The following is a 20,548-nucleotide window of genomic DNA, read 5'->3' as shown; positions in this document are numbered from 1 at the left end:
TCCGACAGGAGCCAAGCAGACGGGAGCAGGCTCCGTAACATGACCCCCCCCCCCTCAAAAAGCTCGAGGGCGGGGGAAGCGAGGGGCAGGGGTACCAGAACATTGAGACCATGGCAAAGTTTACATCAGTAACAAGACACAGAGCCAAAACAGAAGCACCTTTCACAGAGTGAAAGTCTGTGGGTACAAGCAGAGCAAGCAAGTCAGGTGGCACCTGGAGATGAACTCAGGAGAGTGGGATGAGAGCATGGCTGGGGAGGGAACCCGGGCGATGAGGACACGCGATGTAAATCTGATTGGGCTGGAGATGCGCCCATGGAAGCCCGTCGGTGTGGTGGAAATGGGCCAACAGAAGAAAGAGGGGGAAGAGGGGCTACACTGCTGGGGCACCCTGCCCGGGTACAGGAGGAGGGCTTCATCAGAGGGGGCAGGAGTGAGGAAAGGGGAACTACAATGTGTCAACCCTTCACAATCACATCTACGGCTTTCCTGGGGAGTGGAACCCAAATTCCTACCCCAACCTTCCTGATTATAGTGAAATTCTATACTGGCTTTCAGGCCCCGGGCCAGTGTCCTGCAAATGAAATTTCCCGAGTCCTGGGTGAGACAAGGGGGAGTCCCTGCACCAGGAGGAGCCCACGGTGCACAGAGGCAGCGCTCGGGAGCCTTTCCAAGCCTGGACTCCTCACGTGGAGCTCTGAACACAATGAGCGAGAGGAAGGGGCCGCAGACCAGAGGGACGGTGGCAGCCGTGAGTGCCGAAGGGGCCCCTCCGTCCTCCTCAGCGTCTCAGTGGGAGGACCACGCTGGGGCCGTGAAGCTCTGCTCAGGACAGCACTGGGGAGGGCGGCTCAGCTGCCGGCTGTCTTAGTGAGGCTGCATCCCGCACCCTCCACAGCCCTGAGCTGGACCTGGTCCTGCTCTGCTTACGCCGGGGCAAGGGGCAGCTTCCTGAACCATGCAAAGGCCTCCCCATGTTATGATACACATGCCATTCTGTCCGCACTTCTTTCTGCCCTGACAGTATATGCTCTTCCGCCTAAAATGTAACCTCCAGAGGATATCACTTCTCTCACCTTCCCAAAAGACAAGGCCCATGGGGTGCAAAGCTGGTATGACCCGAGTCATGCTTCCTCACTTGTCCCTCACCACAGGCAGCTGAGCCAAGGGCAGGGTGCTTTTCAAGGGTGTGCTGCCAGGGGCCGGGCCGGGCCGTGCCCACATGCTCACACCGGGTTTCCTGATAGGACGTTATGGAGATGGTGGGGTGTAAAGTCTCGGGGAGGTTAAGTGATTGATCATGAATTGCCACAGTTCTAAACAGACCCAAGTTGTGGAGGGCTTTGCTATCAGCACACGCACAGTGTCCACCTGCCGGGGGCCCTATGCTAGCATCAAGCCAGGACTGGCCCTCCAGCAGTAATTTGCCAGTTTATGGGAGCATGTGCCTCTGGTCCCTAAGGCCCTAGGGCATGAATCAAGAAAAAAAAACCACAGATGGAAATATGACATGCATGTGGAAAACGGGAAAGGCTGGGCAGGATCAAAACAAACGAGGAAAAGAAAGAAGACAAGGAATATATTTAGAACTGGAGCCAATATGTTATAAAAAGGCACCCCCGCCCCCACTTCAGAGCCTGGGAAACCGGCTCTTCTACCTCTTGGGCCTTCATCTCCACACAGGGCTCGGTACACAGGACACCTCAACCCATGCTGACTCCCATGCGCTCCCCCCACAGGACCACCCAGGGGCCCTCGGGGCTTAGGAGGTCATGGAGGAGGGGTCAGATGTGAAAAGGAAGAAGGTGGAAGGAAATCTAGAAGGAAAAGCGAAGCTGGAAAGATCCCCTCCCTGATTACAAAACCTTGATGATTTCCCCTGACGACCTGCTGCGTCACAGAGACCTCTGCCGTGAGGGGCATCACGGCGGTCCCAGGGCAGGATTTCCATGTTGAAAGAAACAGACATGAAACAAGCAGACAGACCAATGCGCGCACCTAGGACAGTCCCTGTGGAACTCACAGGACACCTCCCACCCCCGGTGCAAAGGCCAGGCGCCGTCTTCCCTAGCGCTGACGGGTGCCCAGAACGTGCTAACGACTGTGTTGAGCGTTGGGGCTGTTCTCTCTGCGTGCTGGAGCACACACCTGAGGAGCTGCTCCTCTAGGAAAAACCTAACCCCCAAATCAGCAAGTGGAGGGAGGTCCCAACGGCATAACTAAGAGGCCAATTTGGGGTTTTTAACAGTATTCATTGAAAAAGAGGAGGGAGAAAAACAAAACAGAACATGAAATACGGAGTCGAGGTCATACGCCCTCCTCTAATACCCAGGACTTCCAGGGGGGGAGGGGGCTCTGGGTGTCTTTTTTTTTTTTCCCCCCCAAACTTGGCATCCTTTGAGTTTAGGAGATGCCATTTCCCTGTTTCATGCATAGGCAAATGTCCCAAGCTGTCTCATTTACTTCTCGTCCTGGCGTGCTCTCTGATCAGAGTGTATCAGGAGCACGTATCGCTGAGAAGTCAAACCTCCCTTCTCCTCCTCCTCCTCTGGAGAAATTACTGGAAATCACAGGTGTCAATTTGAATGTAACACAGATAGACTATGCCTGGCCAATCATTCCAAGAGAAAATTCAGTGAGTACTTTCTCTGCTTTTCTAAACCCACTCTTAGTATGTTTTCTCACATCATGGCAGTCAGTAATGTTTATCCCACGGCCTGGTACCTAGCTGTCTGATGCACTAGCCCTGAAAGGGAAACCATGAACCCCTGATCCTGACCAGTTCCCTAGGGACTGTACAGTAAGTTAGAAGCAGCATTAACACTACCACCAGCAATTAAAAAACAAAATAACCAAAAATAACAAAATAAGAAAAACGCTGCAGCAAGTACAGTGGCCTTGGCAGAGCGAGCGAGCAGGTTGGGGGGATTACATACCTCCTGGAGTTTGGGGCAAGGAAAAGGAGAGCCAAAATCATGGAAACATACAAATGAGGGAGAAAAGAAAATTAAAACAAAGAAATTAAACCAAACTCCTTAATCTCAAAGTGCACTGTATTAGTCATTCACATCTGTCCTGGGGGAGCCAAACATGAAATCACTAGCGGGGCGAATGCCACTGTCTGGCGTGTGAATGGGGGAGCTTGTTTCATCCGCCACGCACCACCTGGCGAAGGCGGGATCTGCAGCACTACCGAAAACCTGGCCCCAAATATGCCGCAGATCCATTCTCACAAAGTGAATGTTTATTAGTACATCCAGAATCCGGAGCTAAGAGGGGAAAATTTAGTGTCTCTCTGCAGATGGCTATCACTTTTTAAGGTGTGTGTAAGAATGCACACACATATCCCCATGAATACATACGTACACATGTGTGCACACAAGAATACACATTCTTACGGCCATATGCATACATGGACATACACACACAACTGCAGATGGCTGGGAGCCCCGCCTTCTGCAGCACATAAGTACACGGGGGTGATCCTAAGTGGCTACAATGAAAACACAATATGAAGACTTAGGGCTTTGGAGGAGCTTTAGAAAAGGTAATGCAATGACCTCAAAACAAATCCCACGTTTCGTTAATTTTTTTTTCCTTTTAAAACTATGGGATGCCTCATGAATTTACATGTCATCCTGGTACAAGAGCCAAGATAATCTCTACACTGTTCTAATTTTAGCATCTGGGCTGTCAAAGCTAACACTCAGCATTAGCATTTAAACAAATTTCACTGGAGGGGAAGTAAATCCAAACTTGGATGTACTTTTTAGATTTCCAGTGGGTTTCCTTTTAGCTCGGTCCACTTGGCAGGAAAGGCGTGGAGCAGGACGGCTGTCTCTGGGGTTGGCCATTTTAGAACCTTCGCTTCAAAGATTCTACTGGCTTAGAGACGTGAGAAATGTCGGCCAACTCAAGAGATGGCCAAAGCCCCAATTGGAGAAGTGGTGCTTTCAGGAGAATTTATGAAATAATTATATAGAAACCCAAGGTCTTGGGCTACGCTCTTTAAAGGAATTATAAATCCTACTGCTACCTGAACTGGTCAGAAATTTAAGATTCCATTTCAGCACTTCTCAGGGGTGTCAGTCACAGCCGAGAGAGTAACGACTTCTAATTTCACCAGGACTAGTCGATGAAATGGTAGAGGGGGAGCACCTCCTGGTAATTAGGGAACCCATGCATCAAAAGGCCAAGGCAGAAGAAAAGAGGAACGTATTCTCCCCCCAGGGCCAAAAAAGTGCCAATTATGTCCAGGGGCTCTCTGTGTTTTGGAATAAGTAATGAAATAATCACACATGGGCACGAATGTTCCTTTTGGTTACTCTATCACCTCCATACAAGGCATGATTACAAATTTCAGCAACATAAGCTCACTTTTGGCCGAGGGAAGAGGAATATGTATATATATATATATATATATTTTTTTTTTTCTGAATGAACAAAATCATCAAAGTGGCTGATTTGGATTGGAAAGGAGGTTGGGGGTGGGGTGGGGAACCACTGCCCGAGAATGAGTAAGAGCGCTGTGGGTCGCATTGCAGCCAAGGGCTCAGGTTTGCCATGCATACTGCCTGTGGGGAGCCAGATGCAGAAGGAAGTGATGATGCACTGGGGTGGGGGGGTGGGAGCGCCAGATATAAATCTGTGTGATGGGAAGTAGAGAGATGGACACGGCTGGCCACCCTCCCAGGGACGAAGAGGGCAGAGAAAGGACCAGGACCAGGTTCTCAGGGAACTGCCTTGAAATAAAACCTGGCTAATCAACTGCACAGTAAAAATGTGGAGTGTGAACCCATGGGAGCAGTGTTTATGCAGAGTGAGTCTGCACCCAGCAGTATCTGTATATGCCGTGGGGCACTAACTATGGAGGTGGATCTCACCAGAACACTAGCACTTCATCCCAGAGTCTCTCCATAGTGCCTCCTGTCACCAACCCCACTTTCCCACAGCGCGTGGATGTGCGAGTGCACGCACGCATCCTTTCTGTTTCTGCATCAGGAGCCCTGACCAGAGTGCGTTACTTACCGAGTTTCAATAGCCAGCCTTCCCGGTCTGGATTGAAGAAAGTGTGAGTGAGGTCATTCCCATCATCTTCTGGGATTTTAAAGGGTTCGTTTTTTATGCTCTCATACAGATTCTGGGATAAAAGACGACATTGCATGTCTCTGGTTCTAGAAACATCTCTTCTCCCTCCCCTTTCTCTTCATTCATTCAGTAAGCACAGGTTATGTGCCATGATTTGTCAGGCACTGCGAACAGAAGAACAGGACCAGTTCTGCCTTCGGGCAGCTCGCAGAGACAAAATAAATAAGATGCCTAATGGATAATTAAGAAAGAAAAGAAAGCAGCCTGACTTCCTCTCACACTTTGTTTCAGACTTATAAACCACTTTCCCCTCCTGATTCCCTTGCTGGGCCTCATGACTACTTTCTTAATGGACTTTATATAATTAAAGAAATTTTACGAGCAGAGCATATGTCTCACTCTTGTCCCATGTTCACCACCACCTGGGCTAGAGTGCGCTCACCCGGAGCAGCTCCTCGGGCAGGTCCCCCCCATCATTGATGCCACGATTCATGGCGATGAACCTTTCCACAGTGGGCTTATCCTTGACATTGGGGTTGTGCAGGCTGGTGTTCAACATGATGATGGCAAATGAGAGGACGTAACAAGTGTCTAAAGAGAAAAGCAAAAAGAGGATCAGAAACATCTGGCCAGAAGGACCAAGAAATGTCCCATGAAATCAAACTAAAAGCCATGCTCTCAAAAGGATGAGACAAATCCACGCATCGGGATGCCTTCTAAATGCACACTACTGACTGCTGCTGACTAAAGAGTTCCACAAATAAGTGCATCAAGTATTCAAGACTTAAAGGTGATTATTTTTCAGATTGCAAAAGGAGAATGCAGCAGGCAACCTGGAGAACGACACAATGTGTAAAAAAGAACATCCCAAATACCTATGAACCCTCTACCTGCTAATGACTTATTTTGTTTCGTTACACAAATGTGCCTAGTGCAGCACATCACAAATGCATCTCACAGATGCACACTCTAACAACTGGAATCAAAGCAGAAAGATAGTTTTGATCCTGCTTTTTTGCTAACCTTATCAGCATTTTCCTCATGTCAATAAAGCCTCGTCTTAAATACAAATTTTTTGTTTTTTTAATTCTTTATTATTTTTTAAGATTTTATTTATTTATTCATGAGAGACACACACACACACACAGAGAGACAGAAACAGAGACAGAGACACAGGCAGAGAGAGAAGCAGGCTCCATGCAGGGAGCCCGTCATGGGACTCGATCCCAGGTCCCCAGGATCAGGCCCTGGGCTGAAGGCGGCGCCAAATCGCTGAGCCACCCGGGCTGCCCGAAATTTTTTTTTAAATTGAAGTATGGCAGACACACAATATGACGTTAGTTTCAGGTGTATACATGTTGCCTCAACCACCTCGTACATTACTCCGTGCTCACCACCATAAATGAGCCCACCACCCATCACCACTCGGCGTTACTACAATATCACCGACTATACCTCCTATGCTGTACTTTTCAGAATTCTAGTTGTAAAACGAGTAAGCCACAGAGATGAAGGACAGGATTTTTAATAGTTGCACATTGCCTAACAGCTACTACAACTTACATTCCCACCCCCTTATTCCTACTCCCTGGACTTCTGGATCTTTCCCAACATTTTACTATTATAACTACCACTTAAATCACTGTTCTTGGCATGAACCCAGGCCCTGTTGTTCTGGAAACTATCTAGTGCCGAGAGAGACTTTCGTGGGAAATGCTGGCCATCAGTGGGGCACACGGCCGCCCTACCTGTGGACTGGAACACCCCATTATTACACTGGCAGTAGCGCTGTGCAAATGCCTCCATCATCCGGTCAATCTTCTGGGCCTCTCCCGGTAGCCGGAAGCTCCACAGGAACTGCCTGAGTGGTGAGGACAGGTATGTTACTGGGCTGGGGCTCAGGGACACCGCTCACTTCTCCAGGAATGGTTGTTACATTTCCCATGGATTTTAATACGAAAGTGCAAAAGGGGGACCCACTGGCATTGGGCTTCCAGCTCTTAGCAGGTGCAAACTACAGTTCTATATCACTGTTCTCTTAGTCAAAGGTAAAGTGTTTAAGAGAAGGTGAAAAATTAAGGTTTTCCTGTATAACAGAATGATTCACCTCTTCAGATTAATATACAAGACTGAAATAGAAATAATGCTCACGTTAATGAGCTCTCATCTCTGGAAAATAAGATGAGGTGGTGGAAAAAGATTTTCTATCAAAGCATTCATAATTGATCCCTTTAAGTCAAAGAGGGACCATGGCCAATAGGTCTCATTGTGCATTATTTTCACCTGCCCAAATAGCAACACAAAAGATGGTGCTGTTGACACCCCCCAGCAGCCAGGACACTAGAGGACAATGTCTCCAAAGATTTTGTAAAAATGGGGAGAAATGGATGGCTCAATTGGTTGGATCTGACTCTTGGTTTTGGCTCATGTGTCATGAGATCGAGCCCTGCCTATGGCTCCATGCTAAGTGCGGAGTCTGCTTGGGACTCTCATTTCCTCTGCCTCTGCCCCTCACCTGCCTTTGCATGTGTGTGTACCTGCACTCTCAAACAAATAAATCTTAAAAAAAAAAAGAAAAAAGATTTAGTAAAAAATGTAAATTTACTTTCCTAAAATGAAGTGAACAGCTACTGAATTCCTATTCTAGGGCAGAGGACTAAAGGGTTTTCTACACTGAAAACTAGAAAAAATTTCCAAATTTAAACATAAACCAATTTCCCAATGAAATTTCCTATTAAAACACATGAGGAAGAATTTTGTGAAATTTGCCTTCAGGACGGGGATTGTTATTCAGTTCTCGTTAACCATCCAGTCCTCTCGGCCACAGGCTCTTAGGCCGCTTTCCTTCAACATACAACATACTTCAGGATGCTCAACACGGGCCCCCAGAGACTTCCCTTCACCAAAACGCCACATAGGACAGACCTGGCACAGAGATGTGCCTCTCCCACCTCCCAGGGCACCATCCCCAAACACACTCACCGTAGTGCCTGGACAAGGTTAAGGTCAGTGAACTCATGTAACTCCACAAATGCATGAAGAACCTGGATATTAAACTCGTCTCTAGCAAGAAAAACAAAGATGGGGGTGGGGGTGGAAGTCAGAAACCGAGCCTGAGATTCCAGGCTTCTAGCCCCAGCCAGGCACTTTCCAAGCCGAGTCCCCCAGCCCCACAGACTCCATACATGGCGAGGTCCCCACCAGGCACTGTTCGCCAGTACAGCCCCCCTCAGCACCAACTGAGGACAGAACCCAGCTGCCCGAGGACAGCGCTCTCTTTGGGGACTTGGAGCACACCGGAACTCCTGACAACCCACTCCTTTCTCCCGAGGCCTTACCTCTCCCCCAGGTAGTCACCAATGGCGGTTTTATTGAGGCCTTCCCCTTTGTACAAGAACTGGGCAATGTCTTCACAGGTATTCTTCAGCAGGTCATTCTCTATTAAGAATTGGATCCCCTAGAAGAGACATCAAGGATGCCGATGACACTCACACCCTAGAAACCTCTAGAAAGGAGGGGAAAGGGCAGAGGAAGGACACACAGCAAGTATCTAATAAATACTCGGCAATGGACACGAAGGGTTAGGGGAGTCCCAGCTGAGGAGCCAGGGCAGAGGACGTGACACTGGGACGTGTGCTCCACAGAAGGGCAGGAAGCTGTGACGGGCACTACCGGGCTCCATCTGAGCGTGGCAGATGCCCATCTTAAAGCCCGAATACTCTGGTTTCTCTTCAGATCATATAAATCTTTCACCTTTTTAAAGTCCGAGGACTCCAGTAGCACCCTCTCCACTCACCTTTTTAGGGTCCATGTTAAATTTTTTCCTGCCCATGGCTACCTGTTTGTTCCTCTGCATGTTTTTCCTGTAAAACAACCACCACAGCCATGTTAGTATTCCAGGCAGTCAGGAAGCTGTGAAAGCCTAGTATCATTCCCACTTGCACCCACGGACTTGTAGAGATTTTTGAAAGTGCTATCAGGAAAGCACAGGCGTACTTAGGTCTAAGTGCGGAAGGTCAGCTGAAAGCCTGATCCCCGCCCCAGGTTTGTTTGTTCCTTTTACTCCATGCTTCTCTTTTAACATGATTAAAAAAAAAAAAAAAAAAAAAAACTTTATTAAGGTATCACGTACATATCATAACAATATGCCCATCTTAATTGTACGCTTGAACGATTTTTAGTAAGCTTATGAAGTTATGCAGCTATCACCACAACCAGATGCAGAACGTTTTTACCACCCAGCAAGGGTGTGCTGTGTGAGTGACATGTGAGTAACCGGCCTATGACCTCAACCAGCCCGCCCCGTGCCCACCGGCTGGCATTCCAGCCGCCTACAGCTGGGGCGGGGAGAAGTGAGAATGCCATAAGCACCACTGCACATTCTTTCCCTGGGCGTGCTTTCATCTCTCCCAAGTGAACACCTGGGCACAGAACTGCTGGCCATGGCATGGGCGCGTGTGTCACATGACAAGAAAGTGCCGCTCCCGAGCACCGGCACTCACCGACACCAGGGCCCTGGGCCCACTCTCAGTCTGGGCCTTCTTATCACTGAGTCACATGTGTTCTGGATGCAAGTCCTTTTTCAGACACACTATTGCAAATGTTTCTCCTTGTCTGTGGCTTACCTGTTTCTTCTCATAGTATGTTTAAGAGAAGCTTTAAAGTTTGATTAAACTCCAATGTATTCACTGTTTTAAAGCTACAATTTTTAAAAATGTAAGGTAAAAAGGCTGTAATCCCAAACTGACAATACAGAGCCTGGCAGTGATGAGCTGGCCATTCTCCGCAGACCGCCTGGCTTCACTAAGCCCTAATGGCACCGCCCATACCCGCTTAAAATAACAAACTCAAATGGTCTTAGGAAGCCAGACAGGGGACTTAGGCTTACAAAAATACAGACATGTAGTGAGTTAGAAACAGCCCAGTTAGTGCATTAAGTACTTAGAAAACGGTCTGGGAACCCCATTCAAAACTAAACTCTGGAGGTCACTGACGCTCATGCCATTAACCTGCAAGCGCTTCTCGCAGTGTTGCACTAGAATGCCATGTCCAAGCTCTGCTCCCAAGCGTAGGGGAGGCACAGGCGAGCCCCCCGTGGCATCCGCACCCAGAAACACTGGGTGCTCCAGCCTTCAGAAATGGTGCGAGCAGCATTAAGCTTTTGACACTAAGGAAAAGCACAAACTCTAAAATGCAAACACAGTGGACAGCAAAGGGAAGAAACACCAGGTCACACAGTCATTTAAGGGATGTTTCAGGCTCTGGGGGCCTTCAGAGTTTTCTGCTTTGATGTCTGCAATGATATGAAAGGCCTTCCCCTGCACTGAAGAGGGGAGGACAGGAAACACAGTGCCATGTGTGCTTGCTAGGGACTGAGGGCAGAAAGCACACTTCCCTGGCCACATGCTGCAAGCACAGGCCGGGAGCTCGGGAAGCCCCAACCACAATACCCAGCCGGCAGCTGGGCGAACTCACCTTTCTTCTGTGGACCCGAGGTTTTCAATTTCATTAGCTACCTCTGCTATCTCATCCTTGAGCCTCTACAAAACAGATAATCCAGAATTACCAGGGGGGCCAACGCAAGCGAGAGGAGCCCCTCTAACAGCTCACAGAACTCCCTCCAAGCAAAAACAAGATAAAGCAAAGCAAAATGAAATAAAATAAGGCAAACCAGAAAAAAAGTCTTTAACATTCCAGAAAATTCATCTGTTTAACAAATATTTGTTGAGGTCCTACCGGATAGTAAACATTCCGAGGAATACACAGGTGAGAAAGATAGCTCCTGACCTCAAGGATCACAGTCTAGGGAAGAAACTTATAATCATACACACCATGTAAAATACGTATTTTTTCACTGAGATGGCTGCGCTGCATCCCTGTAGCTCACTAAGCCAGTGTGAGAAGGCTCAGGAGGAAGGACACACGCCCAGCCTGCCCGGCCCGCGGTGCCTGGGCTGGGCCAACACTGCCGCCAAGCGGCTGGCAAGGGGAATGGCCAACCCGAGCTCCTGCCTCTCCTCAGCCCCTTTCGTGGGTAAGGCCGACCCTCAGAATGGACGGTCACGGTCACGGTCACGCGGAGGGGGCCTGGGGTGAAGAACTGCTAAGATTTCCTAGCATTCACCAAAGAGGAATCAAAGGATTAGGGCAAGTGATCAAATTATACTGAAGTCAACAGCACAGCAAGTCTTTCCTTTCCACTCTCTGCAGCTTTGGGGTCCCAGAGTAGGTCCCTGCCCTCCTCTCCCCACCCCCGAGCTCCCAAATGTTTTACAAAGAATTCTACAAGAATAACATCTGCTGCCCTAAGGGCTAAAATAATCCAACCAATGGCTTCTATGACTTCTGTCCTACAAAGCTTCACAGCTCCACAAAGGATCTCAGAAACACTGATGAAACAGCGCTTGCTGCTTAAATATCTCACAGGGACGAGCAGAGACGATAAGTCCTGTAGGAACAGGGCCTCATTTACCCCTGATGGCAACCCATCAACAGGTGCTTTCACTCGTTATCTTACAGCTGAAGGAACTGATGTTCAAAGAACCCGATTCCTATTATCTGAGATCGCTCCTCCAGCAAGGGGCAGAGAGCCAGGACCGGACGTGGGTCCAGCTTCACCCGAAGTCCATGTTCCAAGCCCCTGAGCCCTCATCCACACCCCACTCGGTAGTGAGAACCCCGCCTGGGAGTCAGAGGGCCCGGGTCACCTAGTTGCGACAACTGACCAGCTAGGGGAGGGTTCACGGACCACCCGACCTAAGATTCCATCTTCTCACCGGTGAGACCCGCATGACTACACTTTCCTCAGAGCTGGGGGGGGTCAGCTCAGAAGGCACCTCTCTGTAAAGGACAGCCGGCACAGGGCAGGCATCCCTGCTGTGACCTCCTACCTGAATGTCGGCCAGCAGCTCCTGCTTTCTCCGCCGGATATTCTCCAGTTCCTGACGCTCCTCTGCCGTCAGGTCACTGGGAACTGCAAGAAAGGAGGGAAATGTTACTAAGAAAGCTTTCTCTCACCAGAAATAAACAGACTCCGGAGACCACAAAAGGACAAGGACACCACGGAAGAAACTAGAAGCCCGTTTTGGAAATGGGGACAGCTCTGGCTCCTGTTCTCCATCAGCTTCACCAAAGGAAGCAAGCGCCCTGCTCTCAGAGAAAAGCTCTGCTGAAGGCGCACTTGCCATGGAAACAAGAGAGAAAAGGCAGCCTGAGGTCAAATGAGGTTGGCCAGGGATAAAAGGGGACTGTCAGCCGAGCCCTGGCCATCTTCAGCCCTTGCGGCGGGGACACTGGAGGCCCCCGCACTGGGCCCACCCCGATCCACAACCACGTCCACGATACCCGTAAGTGGGGAGGGGACAGACTACACACGCGCAGGGGGGAAAGTCCAGAAGGAGACACCCCACCTGAGTGCTTAACTCTGAGGACGGGGTGACTTCGCCCGGGCTTTGCACGCTTCCCGCTGTGTTTTCCTGCACTCTCCTCCTCAGAGTCCCTGAGTTCCCAGTTCTCCCCACGCAACACTTCCTCCCCCGACACGCACAGGGGCTTGGACAGAAGCCCCCTCGCAGGGCCCTTCCGAATGTGCTGGGGAAAGGCAGGAGGCGGTCGGGAAAACCGGGGTTCGAATCCTGGCTCCAACCCCCCAGGAGCAAGCAGGGGCGCCCTGCCCCAGGCAGCCCCTCGGCCCAAGGCTCCACGCGCTCAGCAGGCCGCCGTAAGGACAGAGTCCAGCAGGGAACGCGGGAGCCGCAGAGCCTTGGCTCCTGTTTCCTTCGGGGCAAGAGCAAAAGGCACCCACATGGCCTGATGGAGGGGGCAACACAGGGATGCTTCTCCACCCGGGTGGTGCCTGAACAAGTTAGAACCGCACCTCGCGGCACAGGCCACACGTGGCTACTAAGCACCTGAGATGTGACTAGACCAGTTTGAGATGGACTATGTGTGTAAAATACCCGCCAGACTCTACATGAAAAGGTAAAATAGCTCCTGAATATTTTATACTGATCACACATTAAACTCATTACTTGATAAATAAAATATACTATCTCAACTGATGTCACTTGGGCCATGGGAAGTAACGCATTTTGTGACTCTTACTATATTTCTTTCTTTTAAAAAAATATATATATTTATTCATGAGAGACACAGAGAGAGGCAGAGACACAGGCAGAGGGCAGGACTCGATGCCAGGACCCCGGGATCACACCCTGGGCAGAAGGCAGAGGCTCAACCGCTGAGCCACCCAGGGGCCCCTCTTACTATATTTCTACTGGACAGCACGGAGCTGGAACAACAACAGCTCTGCCTACAAGCTTGGACCCATGACTCCCTTTCTGGGACACTGAGACTTTATTGCACTTGGAGACTTTCCCCAAGTATTTCATAAAAATCATGGAAGACAATAAAAGAGGGTAGAAACAACTGACAACAGTGATGTCTACAGCACAGGTGAATTACCTCCCTTAGGTGAGCTGGCTTTTTTTTTTTTTTTTAAGTAGGCTGCACACCCAGCATGGAGCCGGACGTGGGGCTTGAACCCACAACCCTGAGATCAAGATCTGAGCTGAGACCAAGAGTTGGACACTCAACCGAATGAGCCACCCAAGTGCCCCAATGTTCCCCGCCAATCTTCTCTCGAAAAGTGTCTTTTAAACTTCTCCAAGACGCACTACAGAACGCATTTGCTACCTCGACCCGATCTTCTCCATACACAACAGTACCAGAAACGTACCTTCTTTGTGTGACATCCACTGACATTTTCAATCATCCTACCCTTCATGTTCTTCACAATGGCTGTGATGTCACAGCCTAACTAATTCACTGAGTCCTACAGTAAGGAAGCACCCATGTCAGAGGCTGGGGGATTCCAGTCCAGGTCACCTTCCAGGAGTGACCTCACCGCATCCCGGGGAACTCCGAGGGAACAGTCACCAGTGCTGGACTGGGGACAAATCAGCTCAGTTAGAGTGAACACCACCCTGAGAAACAACACAGACTCTTCCAATGCAGACTCCAGTCTCAAGAAAAGCACACCTGAAGGAATTAATTCTGGTTTTTCTGGATTTCACAGAGAAGAATTTCTAGTCCATGAAGACTAGAAGATCTCTTTAAGAAATAATTTCCTGAGGTTCTAGAAGACAAATGTTCATTCTAATATAACACGGTGTTGAAAATTGAGGCAACAGTTCATTTTTAATAGCTGTTCCATAGGGGAGAATAATCAGGCTTTGGTTTTGAAGCCACAGAGTCGGCTTAATCAGATCAATGGGTCCCTAACTGAGCAGAGGTAAGATTAAGGCCCTCAGAATGAGGCTGATGAAAAACAGACCCAGCATGTAGAAAATTTACATCTCTAGATTGTTGTGTGCCCCGGGAAGCCAATGTTTCTCATTCCAGATTGGAAAATCTCTGTGGTTGCTTTCTTGTGAGAACCTCAGCACCCAACCAGTCTGGGATCACAATCACACACGGCCATTTGTCTAGAGGGTCACAATCTATGGTTTCTGTGTTATAAACTCAGAATGTGCTGCCGATCCTCTACCTTCCAAGATACTATTGTAGAAACAGTAGAGGAGTTTTTAAAAAGCTATCAACCTACTATGTCAAGTACAGGAAGCGGGGCCACTGGCAAACATGATTTCAACAAACTTCTGGGACAGAGAAGCAGAGTGCCAACTCCTCCTCCTGGAAGGCAAACTCCACGGCAGTGGGGGCCTCGTGCACCTATCACTGCCACGTCTGCAGTGCCCAGCACAGTGCCTGACACACCAAAGGCTCTCAATGTGTATTTACCTGAGGCCAAACAAAAGAACTGAGCAGAGCAGCTAGGCTGGGAGACCTGGGATTGCCCTACAGCGAAGCAGGTTCAGTCCAGCCAGACTAAAGCACAGCCTCGCTGCACACATGCCCCCACCCCACCCCACGGAGCTCCCATTTAACCTGTCCACCACGCCTTTCTTACACCCACAGAGATGGCCAAGCCTAAAGACCAAATGAGAAGCAGCAAGGCAGGGAAAGAAAACCCGTGGAGCAGAACAAAAGAAAACTTCAAAATAACAGAAAACTCTGAAAAAGGGACAATTAAACAATACACTCCTGGAAATTAAACATATTTTTGTCCTCCAGCCTCCCTGCCCCCTGCCCCCGCCAAGTCAAAAACAGATGAAAAGATAAAGGTGAGGCACTCCTGCGGAATAAAGAGCAACAAGACTTAAGATAGAAGCAGAAGTGGACTCACTCAGAGGCACATTCACTGTAAAAATTCAGAAGTTGGAGGATGCCAGGTGATCCTACAACCTCCATGAGAGCAGGAAGAGAAAGGAGGTGGCCGGTGTAACAGCAGACACTGTGAGACGGGGGAGGGGCTTTCGAGGTCTAAATAAACATGATTTTGACCCTAGAATTCATTCTCAGTCAACGTGGAGGACAAGACAGAATCATTTCAGCCACAGGACTCAGTTTATCTCCCGTGCTCCTTCAGGAGGAGGAAGCCGTGCACACGGGGGCGAGGGTGGTGCAGCCCCGGGAGCCCACGGAGGACACGCGCTCTGCTCTCGTGCGTGGACAGAAAGCCCAGATCAGAGCAGGAAGCCCACCGACAGGCTGCAAACAGTTCATCCCAGAGGAGGACTGGCAAGGCAGCTGAGAAGTATTTCCAGTGTGTGAAGGCACCACAGGGCCTCCTCTCAACAGAACAGAAAGCATCACTGGAGATAGAGAAACAAACACTAAAAGGAATCAGGAGCCAGCCGGGCGGGCAGCCTCAGCGGAAGGCAAGAAAGCAGAGTCCCCTGGACCTTAGTGCTGGGAGCAGCTCCCGAGAGAGGCTCCCAGCTGAGCAGCAAGCACATCCTTGTAATGGTGCTGTGTAGTGGTCAACTTTTCCAGTCAATCTGTGAACAAAGCATGAAGGCTACTTTAAATCATGCGTCATCGATGGCGAAGGCCAGAGGGAGGGAGCAAACAGACAGGACATGGGGGACCCTACAGCACCCGCTTACAAAAAAGCAGGGACAGAGATAACAGATCAATGAACACGAAAATGATGTTGTAAATATGTGTATGGAAGTTCCTAAAGTGAAAACGAAGCAAAAACTGGTAAGCCATCAAAAATGGACAGGGAGAGAGTGAAAAGGAGGAAAATGTGAAGTGGAAGTGGTCAAGAGACCATCTCTTTGATAAAATCATCAGTGGGATGAGAACATTAATATGCACTTGGCAGCACCTACCAGAAGATAAAAGCCAGAAAAAGTTAATTATTAGCGGCTGCTTCTGGGGAGTGGGTCGGGAACAGAGAGATGGGGCCTATGAACTCCTGAATACTTGCTTTAAAAAAAATACATGAAGGTACTATTGCATTCTTTTTAAAGATTTTATTTATTTGAAAGACAGTGGAGGCACATGAGAGCATGAATGGCGGGGAGCAGGGGGCAGAAGGAAAAGCAGACTTCCCACTAGGCAGGGAACCCAGGATCATGACCTGAGCCACCCAGATGCCCCCATACTACTGCACTTTTCTTAAGATTTTATTTATTCATGAGAGACACAGAGAGAGGCAGAGACACAAGCAGAGGGAGAAGCAGGCTCCTTGCGGGGACTTGATCCCAGGACCCCGGGATCCCGCCCCGAGCCGAAGGCAGACGTTCACAACCACTAAACCACCCAGGTGTCCCACTACTGCACTTTTAAAATGAAAAATAAAGGGGCGCCTGGGTGACTCAGTTGGTTGAGCATCTGCCTTCAGCTTGAGTCATGATCCCAGGGTCCTGGGATCGAGACCCCATGTCAGGTTCCCTGCTCAGCGGGGAGCCTGCTTCTCCCTCTCTCTGCTGTTCCCCCTGCTTGTGTGCACATTCTCTCTCTGTCAAACAAATAAATAAAATCTTTTAAAAAATGAAAAATAAAAACGTTAATCCTAGAAAAGACGGGCCTTCTACACCCTGGTGGTCAGAAGGAAGCGACGTCTGGGTAACTTGCAGCAGGAATAAACAAGACATTTATTCACATGTGCTTTGATGCTGCCTCCTGACATCACCCACAGGATCTCTAAACCCTCTCTGTGTTCCACCTTAAATCACAGCGCTGTTTGACTTATGGTTCAGCAAATCATCTGAGAACTTCTCCTTTTAAAGAAGGGCAGGTTTACATCTCATCTGTCTAGTGGGATTCTTCCCTGAGTCCAGGAAAGATCTAGCACCCTAACACACGTACCTCTTGCACTTAGACGCATCAAGGTAAGGTCACCTCCCCACTTCAAGCCCTCGCTCGCACACTGCCCAGCAGGAAAATAAATGCCGTGGAGAAAATGCTTCATTTCACTTAAGGGCAAAGAGAAATCAAAACCGTGGCTGGAGAGGGAGCGGGGTGAGCGACCCCCAGGATGGGGCGGGCCGCAGCCGGGGCAGGAAAGGAAGACACAATCGTACACACTCCGCACCCGGCACCCCGCGTGGCTGGATAAACAGCAGGGCCCCCAGGAAGGGCCCGCCCTGGGACCGTGGCTTTCCCTCCTCTCCTCGAAGCCATGAGGGTTAAACTGCAAGAGATCGGCTGACGGGCCAGATGGCAGAGAAACAAACAACTCCTCCCTCCCCCGACTGCCACGTGCTGCAGCCCCACGTCTGTGCCAGGAGGGCGGCTAAGCCCCCTTCTCCTGAAAAGAATGGCAACCGGGGCGGCAGCAGCCCGAGCACAAAGGATGGGGAGCAGAGCGCCGGAGGCCTAGAGGCCTCGGGAATTCACTCCTGCAAAGGTTAATTTACAAGGTGTCCCCCTTCCAGCGAGGCGGCCAGTCCAGGATGGGCCCCCCCACTCCCTCGCGGGGTTCCAATTCAGCGAAGGGGATTAAAGTGCGTGCAACAACAAGGGACCATTGTGTTCAGCTGTGAATAGAAAAGCCACACAAGGGAAGCTTCCATTTATTTCTTTATTTAAATGTTGCTCTGCAGATTTTACCAGTGCAGAGCCCCAGAGCTGAAATGTGCTCCATCCAGCACATACAAAGGAGGACTGTCTTAAAGGGGCAGCTCCCATAAACAAGCACATGGCGGCAAGGCCGCTCCGCCGCTCCCCTGCAGCCCGGAGCAGGTGCCCAGCGATCCGCCATGAAGTTCAATCGAAAAAGCAGTTCTGAGAGCAGTTTGTGCTCAGCGGGAGCACAGGCAGCCGCCTGCCACAACGCACACTCTGTCCTACATCCCCGGGAGCGTTAAAGATGTGCTTTAGGACCAAGACGTCGCTCTCCGGGGTCACCCCCCTATACCAGGTCCTGCTGCCTCGCTTTAAAACACACCCCTTGCCTTGTTTTTCCAACCATAATCATCAACCATCGCCCTTCTTATATATAGCCTCTGCCTTTCAGTGGGTAAGAGCCCACTGAATTTAAACCAGCACAGCAGGGAAATGTTCTTAAGAAGTGAGGCCAAGAATCTAGAAAGGCCCTTCCTTTTCCCCACATGTGCAGAAGGTAAACAGACAGGAGAGAACATCCTGGGCCACGTTCCCACCCAGGCCAGGGCATTGCATCCGAGTGTCCGGATGTGCTCTTGGGCCTGCAGAGCACTGGTGCCAGAAGTACCCCTGCTAATAATAATAAGCAAGGCCAAACCCTTTACAGACCTGTAAGTTTTATGAAACTGAAAACACACAGCCTGCAAAACCTAACTGCAAGCCCCAGCTAAAACAGGAGCAGCAGCGGCAAAGTGGAGGACCAAGCTTTCTCATGCCTCTCTAGAAACTGCTACCAGCTCTGGAGAGATAATACAGCTATTTACAGCTTTTGGGTTCCAGAGTGCAAATCTGGGAAACTGTCCAAGGGAGTGAAGGCAGTTTCCTTCCCTTCCACGGACTTAAAAGGTCAAAGGGCCTGCATTTACCAATCTCATACCTGTGCAGATCCTACCGGTTAGATGTCTCATGCTGCCCCACCCTATGGGGGTGAGTCATCTGGTCTCCCAGGAAATCCCAGTGACTTACAATGTGAAAGATTCAGAACAGAAAGAACTCAGGTGTTGGAAACCAACATTTAGCAAATGTTCACAAAACTCAATTCCAAGCTGATAAGATCTGGGGTCAGATCTTTACAACAGGTATAAGGACGCAACCAACATCCACGGCATCTCTCAGGTAAAGGGCAATACAGAGAGAAGGAAAATAAACAGCTGTAATGACTCAGGAATTTCATTGAAAGCCTCAAATTTACAGACAGGCCAGGCCTCAGGACAGCTGGCATGACCAGAGGGCAAGAGAGGGTAGACGGTCGGAGCATGTGGATATGACCCAAGCCCGAAACTTGGTGGCATCCATGAGCCAACAGCGCATATGTTCATGTCATACCTTTACAGAAAGTCTGCCAACTTTACAAAACCAATTACTTTTCCTTCCAACTAAGTCAAACCATGGCAATCCAGTATCATTCATTCTACCTCAAAAAGGAAGGAAATCCTGATGCCTGCTACAACATGGATGAACCTTGAGGACACTGTGCTCGGTGAAATCAGCCACAGGCTATAGTATTCCACTTCTGTGAGGTCCCCGGAGCAGCCAAACCCAGAGACAGAGTAGGATGGAGGCTGCCAGGCACTGGGGCTGGGGCTGGGGGATGGGGAGGTGGTGCTGACTGGGGAGGGAGTTCCTGTTTCACAAGATGGAAACTTCTGAAGCATGGTTGTACAACAATGTGAATATGCATAACGCTACTGGACCCGTACACTTAAAATGATAAATTTTATTTTGTGTGTACTTTACTATAATTAAAAGTAAACCAAACATACAAAAAGCCAACAGCAGTATCTTGATTTCCTGATTTCTGCTTACTGTACTCCTCTTCCATGACTGACTTATGAAGTGTTTCACCACCAGTTTATGGCCTAGGAGATTTTGGTTCTTTTTTTAAAGATTAATTGATTGATTGATGTTTAGAGAGTGAGGGAGCAAGGGGAGCAGCAGAGGGAGTGAGAATTGCAAGCACTCTGTGCTGAGCACGGAGTCCAATGCGAGGCTCAATCTCATGACACTGAGGTCATGACCTGAGCCAAAACCAAGAGTCAGACGCTCAACCTACTGAGCCACCCAGGCAGCCCCGCCTAGATTTTAAAGGAATTTGTGTACACAGCGTGGACCAGAAAGAGTTAAATTAGCATGAGGCCAGCATAACTGATACTCAACACAGAGGCCAGAGGCTCCTTCTAGCAAACTGCCAAGGCGAACATTTACTCTTCCCGTTTAAATTCTTTCCCCCACAAAAGCCACCCAGTCTCCTACCTAGGACGAAGGACAGATACATTAACTATTTTATTACCATTTTTTTTGCATCTCTAAGACAAACTCTGTCCCCACCGCTGTCTTGCAGCTGGCTCATCTAACGCCTGCCCGGATGACTCAAGCCTCCTTAGTCCAGAGGAGAGGCTAACTGGGGTTGGGGTGGGAGGGGACACCTGCTGGGGGCTTTCCCTGC

General features: G+C 49.5%; 1 protein-coding gene across 4 annotated transcripts in view; it reads right to left on the bottom strand.

Annotated features, from left to right (window-relative positions):
- Nucleotides 1-20,548, bottom strand: part of CYTH1 (cytohesin 1) — a 77,812-nt gene that overhangs the window by 7,268 nt on the left and 49,996 nt on the right. For 3 of the 4 annotated variants that reach the window (XM_038546431.1, XM_038546430.1, XM_038546432.1), the window contains exons 2-9: nucleotides 11,979-12,061; nucleotides 10,564-10,628; nucleotides 8,885-8,951; nucleotides 8,427-8,545; nucleotides 8,071-8,151; nucleotides 6,837-6,949; nucleotides 5,531-5,679; nucleotides 5,028-5,140 (exon numbers count right to left, since the gene is read on the bottom strand). In XM_038546431.1, coding sequence (XP_038402359.1) covers nucleotides 5,028-5,140; nucleotides 5,531-5,679; nucleotides 6,837-6,949; nucleotides 8,071-8,151; nucleotides 8,427-8,545; nucleotides 8,885-8,951; nucleotides 10,564-10,628; nucleotides 11,979-12,061 — 790 coding nt within the window. The remainder of the gene's footprint in view (nucleotides 1-5,027; nucleotides 5,141-5,530; nucleotides 5,680-6,836; nucleotides 6,950-8,070; nucleotides 8,152-8,426; nucleotides 8,546-8,884; nucleotides 8,952-10,563; nucleotides 10,629-11,978; nucleotides 12,062-20,548) is intronic. The other variant, XM_038546429.1, reaches the window with a different exon arrangement.

The sequence above is a fragment of the Canis lupus genome, chromosome 9 (genome assembly GCF_011100685.1).
Source record: "Canis lupus familiaris isolate Mischka breed German Shepherd chromosome 9, alternate assembly UU_Cfam_GSD_1.0, whole genome shotgun sequence".
NCBI classification, from domain to species: domain Eukaryota; kingdom Metazoa; phylum Chordata; class Mammalia; order Carnivora; family Canidae; genus Canis; species Canis lupus.
Note: the sequence above shows the minus strand (reverse complement) of the source record. Positions and strands in the feature narration are given on the sequence as shown.